This window comes from Bos indicus x Bos taurus, chromosome 23 (assembly GCF_003369695.1).
Source record: "Bos indicus x Bos taurus breed Angus x Brahman F1 hybrid chromosome 23, Bos_hybrid_MaternalHap_v2.0, whole genome shotgun sequence".
Classification (NCBI taxonomy): Eukaryota; Metazoa; Chordata; class Mammalia; order Artiodactyla; family Bovidae; genus Bos; species Bos indicus x Bos taurus.
In genome coordinates, this window is record NC_040098.1 from 51,620,577 (window position 1) to 51,644,501 (window position 23,925).

Sequence of the window (23,925 nt, forward strand, 5' to 3'; positions counted from 1 at the left end):
ACCAGAATACTGAAGTGGGTAGCCTTTCCCTTTTCCAGTGGATCTTCCCAACCCAGGAATTGAATCGGGGTCTCCTGCATTGCAGGCAGATTCTTTACCAATTAAGTGGGCCCACTTAATTTCTTTAGATTTCCCCTTGCTCTGTAGATGCGGGCAGAATTAGTCCCACTCCAGGACCCCACAGTGCAGGAGAGAGACTCTTCTACCCAGAGCTGAGACGGAGACAGCTCAGCGTCCTGTCTTACTGTGAGAAGGGCCTCCTTCTCAGGTGGGCAGCCCTCTCTCTGCGAGGTCTCAACTGAGCTGCCCCCAGTGCACACACCCAGGGCCTGGTCTCTCGCTTCTTTCTGTGCTGGAATACTGGTATCGTAGAGCACTGCTAGTAGAGAGTACTCGTAACACAGGGTATTGGTGTCGGCATGTGACCCGGAAGGTCCGTATTTCTGTCCATTCTGCCACCAGCAGCTCGTTAGGTGTTGTTATGGGACAAGGCTGCTGTGTGTGTTGCGGGGGGAGGGTGGACAGAGCTGGGACATTTCCCTGTTTCCTAAGATGTGTTTTTAGAAGTGTGTTTCTTGCATTTAAATGGGCTGTGGGGGCAGTGCTGCAGGAGGCCTTTTGAGAAATCTCATCTGCCATCTGCCAGGAGAAGGAACTGGAAGTCTCAGTAGGATTTCAGTCTCAGTAGGATTTCAGTCTCAACCAGAAACTCTGTGGAGGCACCCGTATGACCCACAAACATGGGGCCCTTGCTGGGCTGGGCACTTGGCTCAGATTTCCTCTTTCCCCACGATGAACTCGCCATGGGGTCTCTGTACACCATTTCTCAAAAAGGGCCTCTGTTCAGTGCTGCCCCAACCTCTGCCAGGTTTCTGAACCTGAGTGGCTGTGAGCCCAGGTGCCCTGCTGTGAGCCCAGGAGATCCCAGCAGAGAAATCCATCTCCTGGGCAGCAGCCAATGACACCCCCGGAAAGAAGGCTGGTTCCCCGACACTGCTGAAGACATCAGCTCCATACATCAGGCTACCTGGCTTCTCCGTGATGGCGCGTCGGTCAGGTTCCTCTGCAGACACACACGATGGTGTAGCAAAGCCGAGACACCTCTGCAGAGAAAACCCAAACCCCCAACCTCAGGAGCAGGGGAGCAGGGGAGAAAGGCCTTGGGCTGATGGCTGGCTTGTCCCCAGACATCGCAGCAAAGCCTTCCACGCCCTTTCTAGCCAACGCAGCATGACCACCAAGGAGATGATCTTAACAGGAGATGGCGCTGCCGTTTTCTGAAGAGTGAATCACATGTGAACATCTCCGCATGGAGAAGAAATCAAGTGAGGGCCTGGATACTGAAGGGCAGAACGAGGCTCAGGAGAGGTGCAAGCTCCCCAGGAAGTGGTCTCTCAATAAAAGCCGCAGGACTGTCCCGAGCAAGCTGTGACTGAGCTGTGACCGAGCCAACATCATCAAAGATGCTTTGTTGTGTGGATTCTGAGGATGGTCCACACGTGCTGAAGGGGGCAGAGGAAACCTCCGAGGAGTGTGTCCAAGGTCTGGGCCAGTTAGGAAGCTCCTCCTCTTGGACAGATGTCCAGATACAACCTGTGTCCCAAGGGCACAGAGGAGACTGGTGGCTAGATTCAAACCCTCCATGGGAAGGACATTTGGTGGTTCTCACACCTTTGTCCCAGGATGGGACCAGGCTGAGGAGACCCCAAGAGAACGAGGGTCGCTTCAGTGTCCTGAGGCCACAAGGGCAGTCAGTGTTCAAACCCCATCTTTGCTTCAAAGCACAGGGTCTCCTATGTAAGGTCCTGCCTGAACATCCCAGCACACCAGGATGAAGGCTGAAGAAGCTGCAGCAAGCACGGCATTTAAAGAATTGACACATGAAAGAGAAAACACAGAAGACGGGAGGTTTTGAAGAAGATGCGTCTGAAAAAGTTGCTCAAAAAGAGGGCCCAAAGAGTGTCTGAAGAAGCCAGTTCCAACAGTTTGAAAAGAACGATCTCGAGAGAACCGAGGCTCAAAAGAGATGATGAAGACAGTCTGGAGGGGACCCTGAGCAGGCACCTGGGGGGACAGCCCCAGAGAGGGTCTGGGATGGTGGCGCTGAAAGAAAACGCGGGGACGCTCTGAAAAAGCCTGAAGAAAATGGTGTCGAGAAAGGCAGAAAGAAATGACCCTGAAAAATCAATCTGATTCGAAGATAACAGCTCTGAGAGAGGGATGAAGATGTGAAGGGAAGCTAAGAACACGGAACACCGTCTGGTGGTGGATCAGGTGAAGAGAAGAAAGAAAATGAGGGTGGAGGAGGGTCTGAAGACACCTGTGGGGCCAGGGGGGTGGACAGGGAGGAGGCAGGTGAGGGCGTGTGACCAGGAGGTGCAGCTGGGAGTGTGATGGGGGTGGTGGTGGGGCTGCTGAGGAGAAGGGCCCTGTCCTGGGCAGTGATGACGACCATGAAGAGGAGGGGCGGGGGGCGGGGAGACACTCTGGCTACATGTGCCCGCACCTCGGGGCCACGGCCAGTCCCATTCCCGGGACTCGTGCACACTGACAGACGCCTTCTCACTAAGGCCGGTGCCCTCACTTAGTAACCGGCCCTCAGGAATTGTAAAGAGATGCTGAGTAGTGCTCAATTAAAACTTAACACTCATGATATAAAAAGAAAAATGCACAAGAAGTTTAAACAGAGCACTACGACACAAGCTGTGAACAGATTACATTTTCCTCTGAAAAACAGAAATTCAAGTCAGTTGCAGAATAAAACAAATATCTAACAAATCCAGTTTCGTGCCAAAACTACAGACAAACACTACCTGCGAAGGCTGAATAAAGGAGAAGGAAAGGTATTAGAAACAAAAAGCGAGCCTGGGAGAAGGACCTGCCACCCCTCAGCAGAGAATCTGGGACAGCCAGCGGGGGGTGGGAGCCAGCCCGCAGGACCCTGGAGACACAGTCACACCCTGGCTGTCGTGACATCCTTTATTACATGCGCCTGAGTGGCATTACACGCGTCACAGCTCCCGTGTGGCCCCCGCAGTGTGGCGTGGCCTCCGTCACTGCCCAAAGTACCACGGGGGCGAGCACTGGATGGGCTCCTCCTCCCAGAGGGTCTTCAGCCTCTGCGCCCAGGAGGCCACCATCCTCTTTCTTTCTTCTTCGGACGCCATTTCAGGACCAAAACTGATCTGAGGGGCAAGGACTTTAAATCCGCAGAAGTGCAGTGTGCCGTGCTACAGCGCAAACAGGGGAGCGCGGTGAGAAGCCGCCCACCGCTCAGTCACCGGGAGAACGTGCACAGCTGGCCTCCAGGGAGCTCAGAGAACCTCCCACCACCAGGGAGCCGAGAATGCGGGCGCTGCCCTGCAGCCTCAGGGCCTGGCCGCTCCTGGGGGGCAGCGAGTGCTGGGTGGCTCCGACACAGCTGTCTAATCTCTGCTGCTGAGTCGCACACTAAGTTTTATTGTTTTGATTGCTTAGGTAAATTATGGCAACTCATGAAAGGGAAAGTTGCTCAGTCATGCCGGACTGTGCAACCCCATGGACTATACAGGCCAGAATACTGTAGGGTAGAATAGGGTAGCCTATTCCTTATCCAGGGGATCTTCCCGACCCAGGAATCAAACTAGGGTCTCCGGCATTGCAGGTGGATTGTTTACCAACTGAGCCACCAGGGAGCCCTGAATGAGGCTATTCCAGCTAAATGTGCCACCACGGAAGGCTGCTCAAGACATGTGTTAGGTGTAACAACAAGAAATGTGAAGCAGTACTTGCGGTGCACTGTTCATGTAAGAAAAGAAAGAAATATGATAGGCTGAGTCATCAAATGGACATGTGTAAGAACACAGGGCCCTCCCTGGTCCAGCCAGCCCAGTGGCCGGCACTCCATGCTCCCCGTGCAGGCGCCTGGATCCCATGTGCTGCAGCTGAGGGTGAACATGCCACAGCTGAGGAGTCTGCATGCCCTGGTGGAGACCTGGCTCAGCCAAATAAATACGTGGATAAATGTTTTTTAAAAAGAATATACATGGGCTGTAAGGAAATACATTAAATCATTGAAAGTGATTGTTTTCAAAGGCATTAAGAGAACTGAATTTCTCTTTTTCACAGTCTCTTTGTTCCCATATGTACTTTTGCAAACTGAAACAAATGTGAAGAGTTTTAAAGCAGGAAGAATTGAAGCTCATGACACACGGAGCCACCTCAGGGCTCCTGTTTACCCAGAGCGGATACCGGCCAACCGGGCTCGGCTTGGCCTCTGGCCAAATAGCATCAAAGGTTCTCATGATCACAGAGTTTTCTCCATCAGGCAACCTTTTCAGGGCTGCCAAGTAAAACATCCAAAAGGCTAAGAGGTTATGATATCCTGTTTCCAGGGGAGTCAGCATGGCCTGGCCTTCAGGCCCCCCTCTCACCCGGGAGGAGCTAGGAGAGCTGTGTGTGGGGGGCGCATACCTGGAGGGGCCACAGGAAGTACCGGAAGTCTCCGTTCACCCCAGTCTTGGAGAACATGCTGGCCGTGCCGCCTGTGGTTAAGGACAGGATGGCCAGCTTACCCTGTGGAGGACAGCACGGGATTGGGTGTGGACCCCAGGGAGGGTCATCTATAGTGACTGGAGGGAAACCGAGGCCAGCTCCCCCGCCCCACCTTCCCTAATGGACGGACACACACTCCCATCTCTGTCCGGCCCAGTGGCAGGCGACAGCGACATCTGACAGGGCAGGGGAGGGGCAGCCAGAGGGAGTGGGCTGGATGGACAGCGCTAACAGGCCTGATGCTGGGGGAGTGGGCTTCGGGGGTGTGGGTGCAGGGGTTGGCTGGGAGGGTGCATGACGCCTGCGGCCAGCAGGGCCAGGCTCCCGGGGCTGGTCAGCAAAGGGCTGAGTCTCTTCACAGCCTGAGACACCTCTCACGTCTCAGCGCTCTGTTTGTGCACACTTGTTTTCTGAGGCTTTTGGAACTTGAACATCATCTGCTTGCACAGGAAATCCACAGCTACCACATCCTGTGCAGCGGCTGGGTCCACCATCCACTAGGGTTATCCTGCTTTCAAGGTGGGTCCAGGTGCTGAGAGGCGAACAGGTGCATGGCCAGGCACGAGTCCACGCTGCAGGGCAGGTGCCCCAGACCCCTGGCAGAGCACGCCGCCGGACGTGGACACCCTGCACCCTTTGCTGGAGGAAAGGGCTGTGACCCCAGGAGCCGTGCTTTCTCACCCGTGTAAGCCCTGCACACAGATGGTGCTCCGTGGGAGTTTGGTTAACAAAGGCAAACCAGAGGTGACTTGCTGAGATGCCCCGTCCTTCTCTGATGGACAAGGGTCCCTCATCCCGGTGGGTAGGGGTCATACCTTGAGGAAGCCGTCATCGTAGGAGCCGGGGAAGTCGAAGGCAAAGCCCTGACAGAGCACCCTGTCCATCCAGCCCTTCAGCACGGCGGGCACGCTGAACCAGTACAGCGGGAACTGTGGGGGAGCAGGAGGGGGTGCTGGGGTGTCTGTCTGCCTGGGGCTTCGGGGGTGCCGCCCCCTCTCCAGCCTGGGCAGGCGGGTGCCCCCTGGGGCCACACGCGTGGGCAGCTCTTCCCCCTGCTCTGAGGTGTGTAGGGTGGCGGCGGCGGCGGGCTGGGCGGGCAGGGCTGACAGTGTTTTGGTGGCTGCCGCAGGTGGCTCTGGGTCCCCCTGACGTCGCGACTGCGGGCCCCTGACTGAGCCCACTCTGGGGCAGCAGAACCATGACCCCAACCACGGGGCCAGGGGGAGGGTGCGGGAAGGAGCCTGCCCCCTCTCCGCCTGGGGTGAGACGTGGCATCTGGGAGTTGGGCCCAGGGGTTCTGAGGAGCTGAGCCTGACTCCACACTGCAGCAGGGAGGTCTCCCTGGAGCCACTGTGGTCCCCACAGAAGCCCCAACACCGCGTCCAATGACAGTGTCAGGGAAAAGAGACGAACACAGGCAACAACCCGTTCCCAGAGGGGGAAGGGAACCCGCGCTGGGGGCCGTACACCGTGGCCAGCAGCGTCTCTGGACAGAGTCTGCACACAGAGCCGGTACAGCAACGAAAGGGAAAACCAACCTGGAATATCACCAGGTCGGCCTCCTGAAGCTTCTTCTGCTCCTCAATGATGTCACTGCTCAGAGACTGCTTCTTGTAGGCCTTGTGGGCCTCCACGCCATAGTTGAAGAAACCAGGGTTGGAGAGGGTGCCTGGGAAGCAGGACAAAGGCTCCCACTCAGCGGGACATCCACGGCCCGCCAGCCCCACAGTGACACTGCTGCCTGGACGCCCCCCAGCAAGGTCACTGAGACCTGACCGGGGGGTGGGCCCTGGGGTCAGACTGTGGACACAGAGGAACAGCTAGGGTCCTCACCTTCGAGGGGCCAGAGTCCAGGAGGGACAAATAACCACATGATTAACACGGAGCACGACAGGGCAGTGAGCTCAGGGCAGCCCCATGGCACACGGACCTCACTGCCCAGACGCGGGGGCCTCGCCCATGTGGGCAGCAGGTGAGCAAAGCGTCACGGGGATTTGACGATGGAGCAGGAGTTCTGCAGGCGGTGTGGAGGACCGGAGGGGAGGGGGCTCCAGTGCGTGATACACAGGGGACCGCAGCGCTGGCCAGAGGCAGGCCTCGGGGAGCTGCCGGGCCAGGGCGGGAGGCCGGGGGCCGCGGGTGGCCTGGCTGCAGGGCTGCAGCTCGGCCACGGGGGCTCAGCTCTGCGTGCACATGGGTTGCAGAGGGGGCCCATGGTTTATGCAGGAAACAGCCATTTTCTCGATTCAGCTCTGAAAAAGCTGTGGCCTCAGCAATTCTGGAGCAGGCCTGGTTGCAGGGGTGGGCTCAGGCAGCAGCAGGGCTGGGCCCTGAGGCAGGACCCCCACAGTTAAACGGAAAGACGAGGCCTCGGTGGGTTCCTGTCCAGCAGCACGACTCGCCTAAGCACTGCCCCCTGTTAACTGGTGGTTGAGGGTCTCCTCGTACCTCACTGGGCTCTAACCTCATCGTAACAGGCTGTTTCTACCTTTCATAACAACACGAGGGGCCAGGTAATTCCCAAGCGACCAGAGAGGAGTGGGGGGCTCAGGGTGGCCCCCCAGCACACAGGCCTTCAGGGTGGCCTGAGTAGAGCCGGCCCCACCTTTGGGCACCACGGCCGAGAGCATCCCAGGGCCCAGACTCCCCGGGCCTCACCTTCACTCAAAAGCTTGGCTGGGACCCTTCTGTGCGTGAGGTTGTGTGCTGACCAGAGCCCACAAGGAGGAGAGCCTGTGTCTCAGGCAGGCTGCCACCCCCAGGTGTGGAGCCCACCGCGGCCTCTGTGTGCTGCTGAGAGTGGTAAACAGATAACACGTATGTGGGCCACATGTACTCCAGGTAGAGTTTAAAGGTGAGAGCAGAGCAGAGGTGTGCAAGCGTCGGGGAAACGGGGATGTTTTATATGTGTGGGTGTGGATGCACTTTTTAGTAAGGCAGGAAATCCAGAGTCATGCAGACATATTGACTCACAGATTGAAACCAAAGATGGAGACAAAGCTAAATCAACATGGGAACTGGTAAGTTATAACATGTACCCTGAAGTGACACGGTCGTTAATAAGACTCCTGAAAGCTCCTCTGAAGGAGTAAATCCCTGTTTGTACCTGTATCTACAGAGCTCCTAAGCTCTACAGGAATGTGCGCTTTGTTAACATCTGGAGTAAGATCTACAATGAGCCACACCAAAGAGTTCTGCCTGCTTGACCTTGGGGCCGCGGGACAAGGAGGGTGTGTGAAGGGGCTGCTAGTGTTCACCCTCTGCCCACTGTTTACCACACTTAAAATGCTGTTTCTGCAGAGCCCGTGTCTTACCTGATTCCCTGAAACGCCAGTGGCCCCAGCACACAATACTCTGTGCCTCCCCAGCCCCTGCTCTGTTGCTTTTCAGTGAAAAGAGCTGTTTGGTTTATTAAAAGGGAAGGAAGACAAGGAGAGGCAAGGATACAACCATTACCACCAGTACTAAATGCTAAATCTGGAGTCTTGTTAACACAATTGCAAACAGGAGGGACCTAAAGGTATTTAATTTACTGGGAATTACTGGAAAGGCACGGGTGAAATTATTACTTGCAGATGGTTTGACTGTGTATCAGGAAAGACCCAGAGAATTGGCTTAAAACTACAAACAGTGAGAAAGTTGTAGCAGCCGCATGCATGCACGCACACAGACATGCACAGATCAGTCCTCTTCATGTAGAGGAACAAAACCCAGTAAGTAAGATTTATGCAAGATCTGCGTGAAGAGAACTCATAAATACACCTGGAGGGTTATAAAAGAACGTGATCACATGAGGAACCACGCCTGTTGCTGGAACAGAAAGATGTGGCACTGAAGTTCCGCTGTAAACAATCCGTTACCTTTAGAATCTTGCCAACTAAAGGCTGGAGCTTGCCATCTGCTCTATAGGGATTAAGTCACAAGCTGCTGTAGCCATTGATCTCCAACACCCCCCTGGAAGGAGTTCAGGGTGGAGATCAGGAATGAGGCGCTCTGTGCTCCGGGAAAAAGTAGAAAAACATGCCTTCAGATAGGTGTTTTCAGAAGGTTTTCTGAGCCCAATTCTTGTAAGTCTTCATGTCTTTAAAGCACTAAAATCATTAACGGTGGCATCTGCTCCTCATGGCTAGCAGCAATCTTCTGCCAAAATGAGCGCCTGATGACTGCATGACCCCTCTTCACCAAATCCCACACATCCTGACCTTCCCTCCACCTCTCTGGAGCAGTTTCAGAGATAGCCGAGAGGCCATCTCCCAGGCCATAGTCCTCACTTTACCCCACACAAAACTTAACTCACAGCTGTCTTTCCTGGTGGTTCAGACAATGAAGAATCTGCCCACAATGCGGGAGGCCTGGGTTTGATCCCTGGGTTGGGGGCGCCCCCTGGAGGAGGGCATGGCAACCCACTCCAGTCTTCTTGCTTGGCGAACTCCATGGACAGAGGAGCCTGGTGAGGTACAGTCCACGGGGTCACAAAGAGTCGGACATGACTGAGTGACTAAGCACAGCACAGCTGGCATGGTGTGCTTTTTATTTTTTCAGTCAACAATCTGGAAAGATAATTCAAAAAATCTTTATGGAAAAGTCAAAGTAGCTGTAAAAAAAAGTAAGACAAATGAAGGTGACCTAACTCTATGAGATAGTAAATGATTTGCCAAAATAATGAAAGTCATATGGTGCTGAGTCATGGACAGGAAAACAAACCAGCGCACAAAGGCAGAAGACGCCAAAACATGGGAATTCACGTCACAACAAGGGCGGCTTTTAAGTCAAGGCAAACAGCTAGATAATGTAATAAATGGGGATGAGTACATACTTGGGAAAAACTGAATCCACACCTCACATCACACATTGAGAGAAATTCTGAGTAGAGAAAGTATTTAACTTTAAAAAGTGGAACCTGCCAAATACTATAGCACCTTAAAAAAAATAAGCTTCGAGTTTATATAACACAAAATGCACAGGTCTAAATTAAAAGAGAAGCCACCACAGCAAAGCCAAAACAAAAATTAGGTATAAATGGATTTACAATTCATATTTCAAACCCTATACCAGAGACCATTTTCCACCTGTCTGATTGGCAGTTATCAAAAACTCGGTAAAACAAGGAAACGAGCACTTGCGAGCACTGTGGGCTGGAGAGTGAGCTGGTACAGCACTCACGGAAAGCAGTTTGATATTGTCTATGAACATTCGAGACACACATTCCCCCTGCCCAGCAGCTCCGTCTACTCGCACACGCAGGAAAGCGCCGGCCACCGTTCTTGCCGCAGTCCTGCTATCACAGCCAAAGAGAGAAGCAGCCGACACGGCCTGAGTGCGCACTACGGAAACCGCGGTGCCTCCAGACAACGGGGGTTCTGAGGCAGAAAGAGACAGCAACACGCAAAACAACTCGTGGGAACGCATGTTCCCATTTTTAAAAAGCGGAGAGAAAAGCCGTTATACTGTGAATTGCTTTAGGCACACCCAGAGACAGCACAAACTCGCCCCAGAAAGATGCAGAGGCGGTGGGAGACCCTGGTTCCTGTGGGAGCAGAGAAGCTGGCTGGCTGGGCGTGCAGGAAAAGCCACGCACTGCAGACCTTTTCCACATGAGACTTGTACATCACGTCCAATGATGAGTTTTGTTTACAAACTTTTTTAATTAAAAAAATAATTCAAAGAAGGCAAAAATCTCCTAACAATCTGATTTAAAAACGGGCAGAGGATTTGAACAGGTATCTTTCTGAGGAAAACACAGATGGCCAACAGGCATGTGAAAAGACGCTCAACATCACTGATTATCAGGGACACAAAGCAAAACCACGGCGAGATACCACCTCTTGCCGGTCAGAATGGCCGTCAGCAAGACAAGACACACCCAGCGCTGGTGAGGACGTGGAGGACGGCGGACCCTCGTGCGGCTGGCGTAAAGTGAAGCCACCGTGCGGAACAGTGTGGAGATTCCCCAAGAAAGTTAAAAAAAAAAAAACCCAGAGCATTTATGACTCACCAGTGATATCCTTCCCTGTGGCCCTGGGCTCAAAGTTCATGGCATAGAGGTCCGAAACGATGACGCTGCAGCCCTGCTGGCTCAGTTCAGCCACCGCCACGTCCTTCAGGGACCCGTTCAAAGACCTGGGCTCTTGGTGTGCGTAGACGATGAGCACTTTCTTACCTAAACCCAGACAAGAAACCATTTGTCTTGAAGAATAATTCCTCTCTGTCAAAGCTCCACAAGGACCAAGCTGACAAGAGGGCGCACACAACGGTTGAAGCTAAGTATGGAAGACCAACGCTTTTTACGGGAGACGGCTGTAAAACAAGGAGCATTTTAGGAACCTGGTTGTATCAGCTCACTTGAGTTTACTTGAGTTTACTACTTGAGTTTACTAACACAGGAGTCCAGTTACGACTCCCCAAGAATGACATGACTGCATTCTTTCAAAGCCCAATCTACTCTGGTTATCCACCAGGAGACGCTTTAGCCACGTTGCCTAAGCTCAGAATAAGAAACCACTGTGACTAATCTTTTGTGCTAACCCCTTGTTGGCAGGCCAGTCGCTGACACACAGCTCTGCTTCCTTCGTCTCCGCTGAAAACTGACACATAAGGTATTTTAAAAAAAAAAAAATCAGATCCTGAGTCCCATGGGAAGGCAGGGCCTATATTAAGCCCGGCTTCAGTGGACAGCCTAACAACAGAGGCTCCATCCACTACCTGGCGGTGTCATTCATACCAACAATCTCTGAAGCTGCACAGAGAAGGCAATGGCACCCCCCTCCAGTACTCTTGCCTGGAAAATCCCATGGACAGAAGAGCCTAGGAGGCTGCAGTCCACGGGGTCACAAAGAGTCAGACACAACTGAGTGACTTCACTTTCACGCATTGGAGAAGGAAATGGCAACCCACTCCAGTGTTCTTGCCTGGAGAACCCCAGGGACGGCGGAGCCTGGTGGGCTGCCGTCTGTGGGGTCGCACAGAGTCGGACACGACTGAAGCGACTTAGCAGCAGCAGCAGCTGCAGCTGCACTGTCCTCCTTCAGGACATTCTCCAAGGTCACGTACCAGTTCCTTCTAGAAGGCAGCTGTGGGGATGTGTTTAAATTTTCTGTGGGAACCTCTTAAAACTAAGATATTTAAACTCTTGATCCATATTATTCTGTTTAGGCCCTTAAGGAGAAAATATAAATGTTAGTTTGAAGCAAAGAGCTTTGGGGCACTCAGCAGAGTGTAAAGGCTGAACTGCACGAGTGAAATTAACGATTAACAGTTTTAACTTCTCAGACTCATTTGTTATAAAGGAACTTGGGGGCTTAACGGGAAACAGGATACAAATGAAATATCCACACTGATGGTTCTCAGCCAGGGAGTGCTACCTCCCAGGGAGTGTTTCACAACATCTGGAGACATTTCTTGGCTGTGGCATCTGGAGGGAGGCGCTGCTGGGTCGTGGAAGACAGAGAGCAAGGCTGCTGCGGAACGCAGCTGGGGACAGGCCCCCGACAGAGCGCTGATGCCAGCAGCGCCGCAGGTGAGAAACCCTAATGTACAACATATGCGTAAAATAACGTGAATTTTTATGTTATGAAATGCAAGGATTTTCATGCTATGGTGTTGAACAAAAAGATGTCACAATGGGATGCATGAGTCATGCGGTATTTCTAACCATGGTCACTCTTGGGGCTCAGTCACTCCATATCTATTGACTGAGCGGCTATGATGTCCCAAGGGGTCATCCCAGAGGCTGGAGGCAAAGCAAAGACAAGGTAAGCATTCTACTTTGGTGGGGCTGAAATGAACAATAAAACAAGTAAGAAAATACAAAACAAGATAATTCCAGGTAGCAGTCCACATTATAAACAAGTTTTATACACCAGTGTTGTCTGGAGTTTTTATAACAAAGTATTCAATTTCTACTAAATTTTTCTTTTAACAAAGTTTAACTCCCCCATAGCTAATAGTCACCTGCCATGTCCCAGGAAGATGGGTATTTTCTCTCTGAATCCTGCCGAGAAGAGGGTGTGCAGGGGGCCCTGAGCTCTCAGGCACGGTCACGCTCAGTGATGCCAACGACCTAGAAGAGGAAACAAATGCTAAGGGAGGTGGGGAGACACGGTGGGCAGCTGAGCATGCAGCCGTGGGCAGGCTGAGGCAGGGGAACAGCAAGCGTGAGGCAGCGTTGGGACTGGCCTGGGGTGCTCAGAGAGCCTACACGGTGGACATGTGGTTACAACAGAGCTGGGTGGTGGGAGATTCCGTCCAAGGGCTGGGTGGGTCAGTAGTGCAGGGGTGAGGACTTTATCCTGAGCCTAGCAGAAGCCCCCGGAGCATGTCCAGAGAGTGATGGGCTGCAGACTCAGGGAGCACCTGGTCCTGAATTCCCCGGGGTCAGGGCCCAAAGACAGTCTGGTTTAGGAAGAAAAGCTTTCATTTCAGTGCTGACAGCAGGGGAGGCATCCCCTTATCGCGCTGCCTGGTCCAGTGTACCTAGTCACGTCACCTGCCAGGCCGCTGGAGGCCTTGGAGTTCTGACTCCTCGTGGGGTCCAATTCTCCTAGTTGTACAGAATGAGAAACTGAGGCTCAAGAAGCAGGCCACTTGCCCAGCACTTCCCCACTGACCTTGCGCCACAGCAGGGAGAGCCGTCTTCTTCCGTGGAGAGGGTGCCCTTATCAGGCCGACAGGAAAACAGAAGCGTGCGGCTGCTAAACTACGTACATCAGGCCACACCAAACGCACTGACACCTTTTATGCACTCTATTTCGTTCCAGCCTCCTCGATCGCTCCTCTCGTGTTCCCTCCATCCCCCTAGAACCATAAACATCGGCGCAGGAAGCACACACCACATACATGTCCCACTTCTTGGATTTTCTGGCTGAGATTCTCAGGGACTAAGGTTGGAGAAGCTGAGTTTCGGGTCCTGGCACCCGGGGCAAAGGCCGAGCCGGAACCCCGAGGGCCCAGGCCTGGTCTCCGCGCCGCCCGCTCGCCGACCCCAGGCGGCCCCTTGCCGTCCGCGCGTGGGGTCAGCGCGGGCCGAGTCCAGGGCGGAGGGCAGCGGCTGGGGGCAGTGACGGGCCTGCGCACACCTGCGCCCCAGGCCTCGCAAGTGCAGGGGGAAGCTTGGGCACGCGGGGGTGGAAGCCCGCGGAGACCCCGGTCCCGGGAAGCGGCCCCCGGAGAGCGCGGACACTCACCTCGGCCAAAACGCCCGAGACGACCGGCAGGACGAGACTTCCCTCTGGGAGAACGTCCGGCGTCCACGCCACGATCCGGCCGCGCGGACTACGCACTCGCAGGCGTCGCGAGCGGACAATGCAGACGCTCTCCTCTGGGCAGGACGCGGGGGCAAGGCCGGCGGGGCCCCGCCCATGCCCCGCCCACGAGCGCCGAGGCCACGCCCCTCCCCTCCTCTCTCCGGAGCGCAGCCCCGCCCCCGACCTGTCTGGACCTCTCCTCGCGCTCGGCGTCCCGCCCCGGCATAAGCCCCGCCCACACGCCCTTCGCTCCGCCCCTGCCCTGTCGTAGCCCCTGGGAGCCGGACCGGGTGGCTCCGCGCCGCGGCGGCTGAAGGGATGGCAGTTTTAGTTCTGGGAAGGGGGGGCGCCGTGTCTGCCCCTCCCGCCGCCTCCGCCCCTAGACCCACTCAGGGTCAAAACACTCAGCCGTGAAAAGGATGAACGATCGGGGCCCCAGCAGCTGGGGCGAATCTGCAGAGAAATACGCTGCATGAAAATCGCCAATCCCTGAGGGTCCCCTCTGAACGATCACGTTTATGTAACATGCTTGAGATGAGATTCTAGAAACGGAGAACAGGTTAGTGGTTGCCGGGTTTCTGGTGGGCAGGTGTGATTCTAAGAGGGACCTTGTCGTGTCCCTCTTAGTCGTGTGCTGATGGGAATGTGCGGTGTGTGATCGTTCAGGCGGTGGCGTTGTTCTGTGGTCTGGCCTGACGTTCTTATTGGGGAGTCTGGGGGTAAAGGGCACACAGGCTGGTTCAAGGCCAAGGAGATGCCCGGAAGGCAGAGAGGCACCGAACTGGAGCCTGCAGACATGTGTGGGAGGGCTGCTGGTGGGCACTTTGGGCCAACTGTCTCTTTTCTCTCTTTCCAGCACTTTCTGGCCTGCACCACCTCATTTGTAGATCGCCCTGCCATTGGGACTCACTCAAGGACCCTCCCAAACTCTGCCTTGATTTCTGGTGTCCCGGGATGGCCCTTGGGGCTCTCCTGGTGGCTCAGACGGTAAAGAATCTGCTTGCAATTCAGGAGACCCAGGTTTGATCCCTGGGTCAGGAAGATACTCTGGAGATGTTCATGGCAACCCACTCCAGTACGCTTACCTGGAGAATTCCATGGACAGAGGGTCCATGGGGCTGCAAAGAGTTGGACACCACTGAGCGACTAACTCTTTCACCTTCAGGATGGGCCTAGAGAGCGAAGGCTGGTTCCCCTTGGAGCATAACCTTCCTGATGCAAACAGCTGCAGCGTCCGCAGCGTCTGGGTGGTCTGTCCGAGGCTGCTGTCTTTCTTGGGTTCAGAGTGAGGACGTGGCCTCTCTATGCGTGACATGCCCTCATGCCAGCAGTGGACAGGCCACCTTGTCTTGTGAGCCTGGGAGGTGCTGGAGGCCACTTTCATTTTAGAATGACCTTCACCTGAGGGAAAAGTTGTGGAGGCATTTCCAAATGTTCCAGAATGTCCTCAAAGATGAGATCTGGCTTAGTTTTCTTCCCTCTTTCTTGTCAGACTGAGATGATGTCCGCAAATCATCTTTGAGTCACGTGAAATGATTGCGACTAAGAAAGGCGGATGCAGGGACTCTGCGGCGACCTTCCAAGGGGGGTGACTGACGCTGTTGTCCCTTGGGAGGGGGGTTGTTCACGTCTTTGGTGCTGTGAGGTTGTGGTTGTTTATGCAAAGTCGTGTTCAACTCTTGCGACCTCATGGGCTGTGTAGCCTGCCAGCCTCCTCTGGGATTTCCCAGACAAGAATACTGGATTGGTTTGCCATTTCCTCCTCCAGGGCATCTTCCCAACCCAGGGATGGAACCTGCATCTCCCACTTGACAGGCAGATTCTTTACCACTGAGCCACCAGGGTGGTGTGAGGACCAATAAGGAAAGCAGCCAGATCTCCCGGTGACTGTGGAGCCGCAGGCAACCAGCCCGGGAGCCGTCTAGACCCTGGTGTGTGGGTGGAAGTGCTGGGCCGGAAAGGAGACCAACGTGCGACCCCGCCTCTGAAAACTCGCAGGTGCAGGGAGCTTCTGGGTCCAGCCGCGCTTTGATCCTAGTCCGCGACGAGGCAGCACCATCTGGCGGCCGCACGCGGGAATCGCAGGTGCGGAGGGGACGTCGCCCTCCGGACAAGGTCAGCTGGCCAGCCGGCAGGCCCTCGCCTGGGTCTTCAGGATGGTGAAAGCGCCAGCGGTGGATTGGATAGGGGCCCGTCTGACGAAGAGAAACATGATTCCCTGCTAATCTGGCATTTACTGCAAACAAGACATTCCTACCGTGAGACTAAGGAGGAGGCGGTGCTATTAAAATGTAGATGTAGCAAGCACGACCTCTAACGGTCACGAGTGGACTGTTCGTTTCACTTCTTGCAGTGGAGAAATACGCTTAGGCTTTCCGGCAGGTTGGGGGCGGGGGAGGCAGTTAAGCCAGCTGCATACTTCTTTCCCTCAGCTGCCCCTTATTTTGTGTTTCAGATGAAAATTAATACCGAGGGTTACCTTAAGACTAATCGAAGTAGCTTGAACGTTTTCCTAGAGAAGTAGTTCCTTTTGGTTTTATTTAATGGCTTTTCTTTCCTCTACGAACAGCATCTGCCTTCTTTTGGGAAACAAACTTCCTGAGAACTCAGGTTGTGTTTATAAATATATTTATCCATCTCTCTGCCTGGCCGCACTGGGTCTTGGCTGGGCGTGTGGGATCTAATTCTCCCACCAGGGATCAAACCCCGGGCCCCTGCATTGGGAATGTGGAATCCTATCTCCCGATCACCAGGGAAGTCCCTCTAGTTAATCTTTTTTTTTTATGGTGGTAAAATCTCTGTAACAAAGATCTGTCATTTCAACCATTGTAAGTACACAATGGCATTAATTCTATCCAGTGGCATTAATTACACTCATAATGCTATGCAATGTCACTATTTTTATTTCTGACAATTTTTCTTCACCCCGAACAGAAACTCACTAATCCTTAGGCAGTACCTCCAAACTCCCCACTCCCCACCCAGGTTCTGCACCGATAATCTTTCTGCTTTCTGTGAATTTGCCTTTTCTAGGTATTTCATACAAGTGGAATCATACAACAGGCGGCCTTTTGTGACTGGGTTCCTTCACTTAGCCTAATGTTTTCAAGGTTCATCCATATCGTAACACGTATCAGAACTTCACTCCCTTTTACTGCTGACTAATATTTTATTTTATGCATATACCACATTTTATCCGTTCATGTTGTTTTAACCTTTCACAGGTTGGTGGACACTTGGGTCATTTGGCTGTTGTGAATAATGCTGAAATAATTATTGGTGCACAAGTGTCTGAGCCCTTTTAAACATCTTTTGGGTGTATGCCAAGGAGCGACATCGCAGCGTCATGTAGTAACGATTTTGCTTTTTAAGGAGCTGCCAAACCGGCTTTCACAGTGGTTCCACTGTTTTGGAGTAGGATCTGGCAATCCACTCCAGTTTCTTGCCTGGAGAATTCCATGGACTGGCTACAGTCCATGAAGTTGCAAAGAGTCAGACACGACCGGGAGACTAACACGTCACGTCCACTGCTTTACATTCCGATTGACTTCACTACATTTCTCATCAACATTTGTTATGTTGCTTTTTTTATTGTTGCAGCTGCCCTAGTGGTTTTCGTACTGTCTCACTGTGGTTTTGTTCTGCTTTTCCCTGGTGACTAATGATGTTCAGAAGCTTTTCTTGTGCTCACTGGCCATTTGTTTACCTTTGATGAAATAGCTATACAAATCCTTTGTCTATTATGTAATTGGGTTGTTTGTCTATTTGTTGTTGAATAATAGGAGCTCTGTATATATTCTGGATGTTATCAGATTTATAATCTGCATTTTCTCCCATTCTGTAGGTTGTCTTTCACTTTTGGGGGGAGGGTCCTATTCCTCTAAAAGCAATTAACCAGACTTTTTCTTAGTTCCCTCTTATGGTTACTTCTCTTGATGAAAATGAAAGAGGAGAGTGAAAAAGTTGGCTTAAAGCTCAACATTCAGAAAACGAAGATCATGGCATCTGGTCCCATCACTTCATGAGAAATAGATGGGGAAACAGTGGAAACAGTGACAGACTTTATTTTGGGGGGCTCCAAAATCACTGCAGATGGTGAATGCAGCCATGAAATTAAAAGACGCTTACTCCTTGGAAGGAAAGTTATGACCAACCTAGATAGCATATTCAAAAGCAGAGACATTACTTTGCCAACAAAGGTCAGTCTCGTCAAGGCTATGGTTTTTCCTGTGGTCAGGTATGGATGTGAGAGTTGGACTGTGAAGAAAGCTGAGCGCCGAAGAATTGATGCTTTTGACCTGTGGTGTTGGAGAAGACTCTTGAGAGTCCCTTGGGCTGCAAGAAGATCCAACCAGTCCATTCTGAAGGAGATCAGCCCTGGGTGTTCATTGGAAGGACTGATGCTAAAGCTGAAACTCCAGTACTTTGGCCACCTCATGCGAAGAGTTGACTCATTGGAAAAGACTGATGCTGGGAGGGATTGGGGGCAGGAGGAGAAGGGGACGACAGAGGATAAGATGGCTGGATGGCATCACCGACTCGTTGGACGTGAGTTTGAGTGAACTCTGGGAGATGGTGATGAACAGGGAGGCCTGGCGTGCTGCGATTCATGGGGTCACAAAGAGTCGGACACGACTGAGCGATTGACCTGAACTGAACTGATAGTTGCTTCCAGCTTGCTGCTGAGTTCCCCAGGATAAGACTTGGAAGATGGTTGGAGGCATTGTCTTTGCTCAGGGAACAGGCTGGTTGTCTGAATCTCTTCAGGTTTCTTTGGACATTTCAGGATTAGCAGATGTCTTGTGTTTTCAGGGTGTCCCTTGTCTCCCTTTGAAGATCATCCAAACCCGGAAATTTCAAGAAGCAACATAGTGGCTTTTCTCAAATGTAACTAGAAGACATCGACCTGGCCAGTTTCGTTAGGAAATTAGCTATTATGATGATTCCCTTACAAAACCCCTGGTTTCTGAGAACTTTCACTTCCTGTGGTATTTTGGGAAGACCTGCTGCTTGTCAAGAGTGATCCATCTTGATTCCTCAAATGCTATGGCTGGGATTCTAATGACAACATGTCATGAACTGGCTTTTTCATTAATAAGTCGTACATGGATAATGTCCTAACAAAATGGTAATCTGGAGACCAGATTCAAGTAAAAAACTCTGTGGCTAACTAGGTTTTTGATGTTAAATGGCCAGTCATGCCATGAATAATTGACTCATTAAAAACGAGAACGCAGGCATCTCATATTTTAACTTATTTTAAATCATTGGCTCAATGGACATGAGTTTGAGCAAACTCCAGGAGATAGTGAAGGACAGGGAAGCCTGGCATGCTGCAGTCCATGGGGTCGCAAAGAGTGGGGCATGACTGAGCGACTGAACAATTCAGCAGTTAGTTGACAATCAAATACTGGCAAATTCAACATGCTTTTTAAAATTACTTTTGCATGTGCTTGGACCCAAGCAAACCTATAACTCCCTGTTTTTACCCCAAACCAATCGTGTTTTGGCAACTGTAGGAATAGAGATATTAGGCTCTCACGGTACACAGTGATCTATGGTGAGTGAGAGTTTGACTGAAAATTAAAAGTAAAGGGTACTTTCAAGCGTACTACTGGAATTGCAAAGATATTCGAGCAGAATTCTGTTCTATGACTTGTCTTCCTACTTCATGACTCAGTGATGAGTGTTGGATGAGAGGATGTGAATTGAATAAGTCCCTCTGCTATTCAAGGACAAGCTAGAACGGCACTTGATACTTCTGAGTAATTACTAGAAATAAGAACAGTGTGGGTTCGTGCCATTAGCATCAACACAGCGCTTACTGAATGCCCGCAGTGTGCTGCGTTCTTTATGTGGATTAGCTGACTTAGTCCCAACAGCAGCACCCAATGCAGTTTCTATTGTTATTTCCATTTCACAGATGAGAAAACTGAGGTCCAAAGAGTCTAGTAATGGTGCAAAGCACCCTAGCTCGAGAGCCCACCTTAAACTACGATACTGAATTAAAGATAAGTGTCCCCAGTGATAGGGCTGAAAGGGGGTGCAGGGACGTAGGAGGTTGTTCATTTCTCATAAGGTTAAAAAAAAGAACATCAGCCCAAACCACATTCCCTGCAACAGTAGAGGCTCGTAGGGGCGGGAGCAGCCTCCGACGTGCATGAACGTGACTCAGAGCACTGAGCGCGCAGCAGTCCTGTGCCTGTGTGCATCATGGGTGGCCCTTAATTCAAGCTTGGTTTCCGGCGTCCCTTACTTTCTTGATAATGTCCTTAGACACATGCAGCTTTTCAATTTTGATGAAATCCAATATATCTGTTTTTGTGTGTTTATCTTGAATGTTTGGTGTCATATCTAAGAGCCCACTGCCAAGTCCAAAGCTCCTGGACATTCGCTCCTGGGTTTTCTTCTAACAGTTTCATAGTTTAGTTCTTATATTTAGGTTTTTGATCAATTTTGAGTTTTTTTGGTAAGGGGAGAACTTCATCCTTGAGTATGGAAATCCAGTTGTTCAGAATCACCTACGGAAGAGAACACCCGCCCCCCACTGAATGGAATCAGTTGACCATAGATGTTTTAAACGAGGTCTCTCGTATTTGTTTTCACAAAATGATCGTGTGTGTTTTTCCCCTCTTCATGCTATTCCTGTGACGTGTGGCAGTGATAGCCTCTCTTACGTTGAGTCACCATTGTGTCCTGGACGAAGTCCCTCGTGGTCATGACGTGTAATCCTGTTAATATCTTGTTGGATGCGATTTGCTAGTGTCTTGCTGAGGCTTTTGCATCAATATTCATACGGAATATTGTCCGGTAATTGTATTTTCCCCTGGCGTCTGTGTCTTACTTTGGTGTTGGCCTGTGAGTTCACAAGTCCTCCCCACCCGGTTTCCTGTAAGAATTTGGGAAGGGTTAGTGTGAGAATTTGCCAGTGGGCTACCTGGTCCTGGAATCTGTTGGGAGGTTTTCCTTTTCCTTTTTAAAAAAACTTAACATTGAAGTGAGATATTTGGTTTGTGGGGAGTCAGTGAGGGAACTTGAGGAGTCAAGAATTATGTGTAATTTAATTCAGGCCCATACGACCTCATAATGATGTAACAGTTTCTTAATTTATTTCCTGTGATAGACTTTCCCATATTCTGGTTGTTCCAAATATTATGGTAATTATGTTTCCTAAATCATTGCTTTTCCTTGTCACACAATACTCAAAAAGCACGAATGTCTTCCTGTTGCTTGTAGAATTATTCATAATTTTTAAAATTTCATGAATTTTAAACAGATAACTTATTAATTCAAATTAATAATTTTAAAAGTGTAAATAATTGTAGAATTATTAATAATTTCAAAAAATTTTAGCATTCTACTCAATCTTCCTTTTGACTCTTTCTCACCTAACCTCTAAATAAGCTGCTTCTCCTGCCCTTATGGGAACTGTGTTCCAGGGAGACTGGTTCATTCATTCTCACTTCCATAACTACTTCTTTCTGGTTAAACCTGAAATAAGGAAGTGTTTAAGAGCAAAGCTCTACCAATTATAAGCCATGATCTTGAGCAGTCATTCCAAAGATACATATGTGTGCATTTTTCATTCATGTTGGGCTTTTTAAATAAAGAGGCTTTAAGTGGAGACTCTTATGCTGATGTTACATGTTCTGCCTCAGTGCAAATGTACATTGCCTGTGTTTTTCCTAGACCTTAGGAACAGAAGCTAATGATCAGGCTCTGCGAACGCCTTTTGTTCCCAGGGAGAAGTGAAACGAGTTTAGTGTAATGTCTCCGCCATTCATCTGCCGGTGTGTCGGCAGTCTGAAAGTCCCACTGGAGCCTCCTTCCCCTCCCTCCTTCCAGCAACTCTGGGCCTGACTAGGTCGCCCTCATCAGCTGTTCCTTCCAGGCCCCAGGCCCCAGGCACGGCCTGCTCACTGCCTGCCGCCTTTCCTCTGAAGCATCGCTGCACGGACACCCCGCGCCCAGGGAGCAAACCTCCGCTTCCCCACCCCGCGCTGCTGCAGAGCCATCTTCCCGATGCACCTCTCTGCTGTGTGACCCCAGCGCTCGGAATCCTCCAGGGACTCCCGCTGCCCGTCAGACAAAATACACACGTGTAGGCTGACAGACGAGGCCCTTTGTAGGTGTCCGGCCCGAACTGCCTCATATTTGTGGCCCAGCAGTAGTGACTTGTGTGTCTCCCCAGCCACGTGCACTTTTCCGTTTTCCCACCGCTGGTTTGGAAGCCCCTCCTCCTGCGGGCCTCTGGGCTCATCCTCCTCTTCACATCTCCACTGAGGGCAGTGGGTTCAGGACCCCTCGCTGAGTCTCCAGCCAGGCTTCTTGCTGTGTCTACTCATGCTGCCTCTCAAACGCAGCGTCATCACAGCACTGTGGTTTAGTTGCTAAGCCACACGATGTCAAATGCCGTTTATTTGCATGTCTGTGCGAGGAAAAACCTCAGTTCAGTCTTTCCCTAAATGGGGAAGAACCCAGTTCCTCCCTCCCGGGGTCTCTCTTCCTTATTCCTCACACAAAGCACTTCCCTGCTGACTCTTCTGGTGACCAAATGCGTGGAAGGCTTTCCCATACCAGTCAGTTCTCACGACACCAGCTGGGCGTCCTACAGTTTAAGTCGATTCCGACACTTTGTACCTGGAGACAGGGTCAGATCCCAGAGGCTAAGGGCTCAGCCCCACAAGGCCGCTCACTTGTCCCCCAAGTACCAGTCTGTCGCAGGTGACCCAGAGCTCCTGTCTGATACGAAGACAAATCAGAGGTTCCCACGGCCCCCTCCTGAGGCTTGATTAACTTGCTAGAATGGCTCCTAGAACTCAGTGAAAGGCTTACTCATCTTTACCTGTTTACTAAAGGATGTGATAAAGGACACTAATAAAGAGCCACCCACGGTGAGGTCTGGGTGGGTCCCGAGAGTCTCTGTCCCCATGGACTTAGGGTGCGTCCCCTCCCCGTGTGAATGTGTTCATCCATCTGGAAGCTCTCCAGGCCCCACACTATTCGGATTTTATGTGCAGAGGCTTGATCAATTATTAACTCCATTTTCAGACCTTCTCCCTTCTCAAGAGAATGTGGGGGTGAGGCTGAAGTTTCCAAGCTTCTCATCATGGCTTGGTCTTTCTGGGGAGCAGCCCTCATGCAGGAGCTCCACCCAGAGTCATCTCATGAGAACTGAAGACACTCCCATCAACCAGGAAATTACACAGGTTCCAGGAGCTCCATGTCAGCAGCTGGGGTCAGAGACCAAATTCTAGAACAAGAGACACTCCCAGTGTTCTTATCACTTAGAAAATTACCAGAGTTTCAGGGACTCTGTGCCAGGGGCTGGTGGCAGAGACAAATCACGTATTTTTCTACTATCTCACAATATCTATCTGGTATCCTGAGGCCGGGACTATGTCTCTTACCATGACGTCCCCAGACCCCAGGGCAGCTCCTGGCCGACAGCGGGTACTCAATAGCAGGCTGTGGAAGGGGGCCTTCCCTGGGGGTCCAGTGGTGAAGAATCTGCCTTTCAATGCAGAGAACTCGGGTTCAATCCCTGGTTGGGGAACTAAGATCCCACCCACCTCGGGGGCAACTCTGCACACAGCAACTAAGACTCCATGTGGCAGAATAAATAAATAAATAAGATGAAAAAGAATAAAAAGTTCTGTAAGTTACACATTAAAAACAAAAAGTTTGTGGGATGAATGAAATAATTAGTTGTCGCACCGGCTGGTGTTGTCACCGTGGGCATTTCATGAATTCTGGGTGTTCAGGTAAAAAGTCATTGAGGGCGACGCAGTCACACGTCATCTGAGAATACTCTGTAGACGAGCCCAGGGCTGGCCGCGGCCCAGACGGCTCACCGGAGGAGCGGCCCCAGGTCCTCGCGCAGGTCCGCGCTGCCTTTGGAGTCGGGCAGCCCCGGAAGCGGGGGCAGTGTGAGCGCTGCTGCGACTTGGCGGGGAGGGGAGGGCGGCCCCGAGGCGAAGGCAGAGCACTTCCCGCCCGCGTTGCGCTCTGTCCCCTCCTGACGAGGGGCTGGTGGGCGACCTACGGGCGCATGGGCACCTAGAATGTGCTGAAAGTGCTTGCTTTCTTTAGAAAGAAGGAAAACGTTCTGAGCACCCTCCCCAAGCAGGAATAAGGAAAAATGCGTATC

The 23,925-nt window shown here is 51.7% G+C and overlaps 1 protein-coding gene and 2 long non-coding RNA genes across 8 annotated transcripts; 1 reads left to right on the plus strand and 2 right to left on the minus strand.

Moving 5' to 3' along the window:
* Positions 1 to 2,965: 2,965 nt before the first annotated feature.
* On the minus strand, positions 2,966 to 13,850 carry NQO2 (N-ribosyldihydronicotinamide:quinone reductase 2). 6 transcript variants are annotated; one of them, XM_027525387.1, is made up of 8 exons: positions 13,716 to 13,843; positions 12,886 to 13,072; positions 12,484 to 12,592; positions 10,529 to 10,693; positions 6,072 to 6,202; positions 5,349 to 5,462; positions 4,453 to 4,554; positions 2,966 to 3,230 (listed from the first exon to the last, which is right to left on the minus strand). In XM_027525387.1, exons 3-8 carry the CDS (start codon positions 12,488 to 12,490, stop codon positions 3,054 to 3,056), a joined length of 696 nt encoding a protein of 231 aa, XP_027381188.1. In that variant the 5' UTR covers positions 12,491 to 12,592; positions 12,886 to 13,072; positions 13,716 to 13,843; the 3' UTR covers positions 2,966 to 3,053. The 6 variants fall into 6 exon arrangements, with proteins under 6 accessions (XP_027381188.1, XP_027381190.1, XP_027381186.1 ...); XM_027525389.1 differs by lacking the exon at positions 12,886 to 13,072 and adding an exon at positions 12,185 to 12,262 and having other exon boundaries at positions 13,716 to 13,821; XM_027525385.1 differs by lacking the exon at positions 12,886 to 13,072 and adding an exon at positions 13,140 to 13,326 and having other exon boundaries at positions 13,716 to 13,818.
* LOC113882187 lies at positions 7,924 to 8,977 on the minus strand. The gene is made up of 2 exons (XR_003508314.1): positions 8,831 to 8,977; positions 7,924 to 8,526 (listed from the first exon to the last, which is right to left on the minus strand). It is a non-coding gene; the product is annotated as an uncharacterized LOC113882187 (long non-coding RNA).
* Positions 13,851 to 13,952: 102 nt separating the features above from the next.
* Positions 13,953 to 21,407, plus strand: LOC113882185. The gene is made up of 2 exons (XR_003508312.1): positions 13,953 to 14,334; positions 14,632 to 21,407. It is a non-coding gene; the product is annotated as an uncharacterized LOC113882185 (long non-coding RNA).
* The last annotated feature ends 2,518 nt before the right edge of the window (positions 21,408 to 23,925 follow it).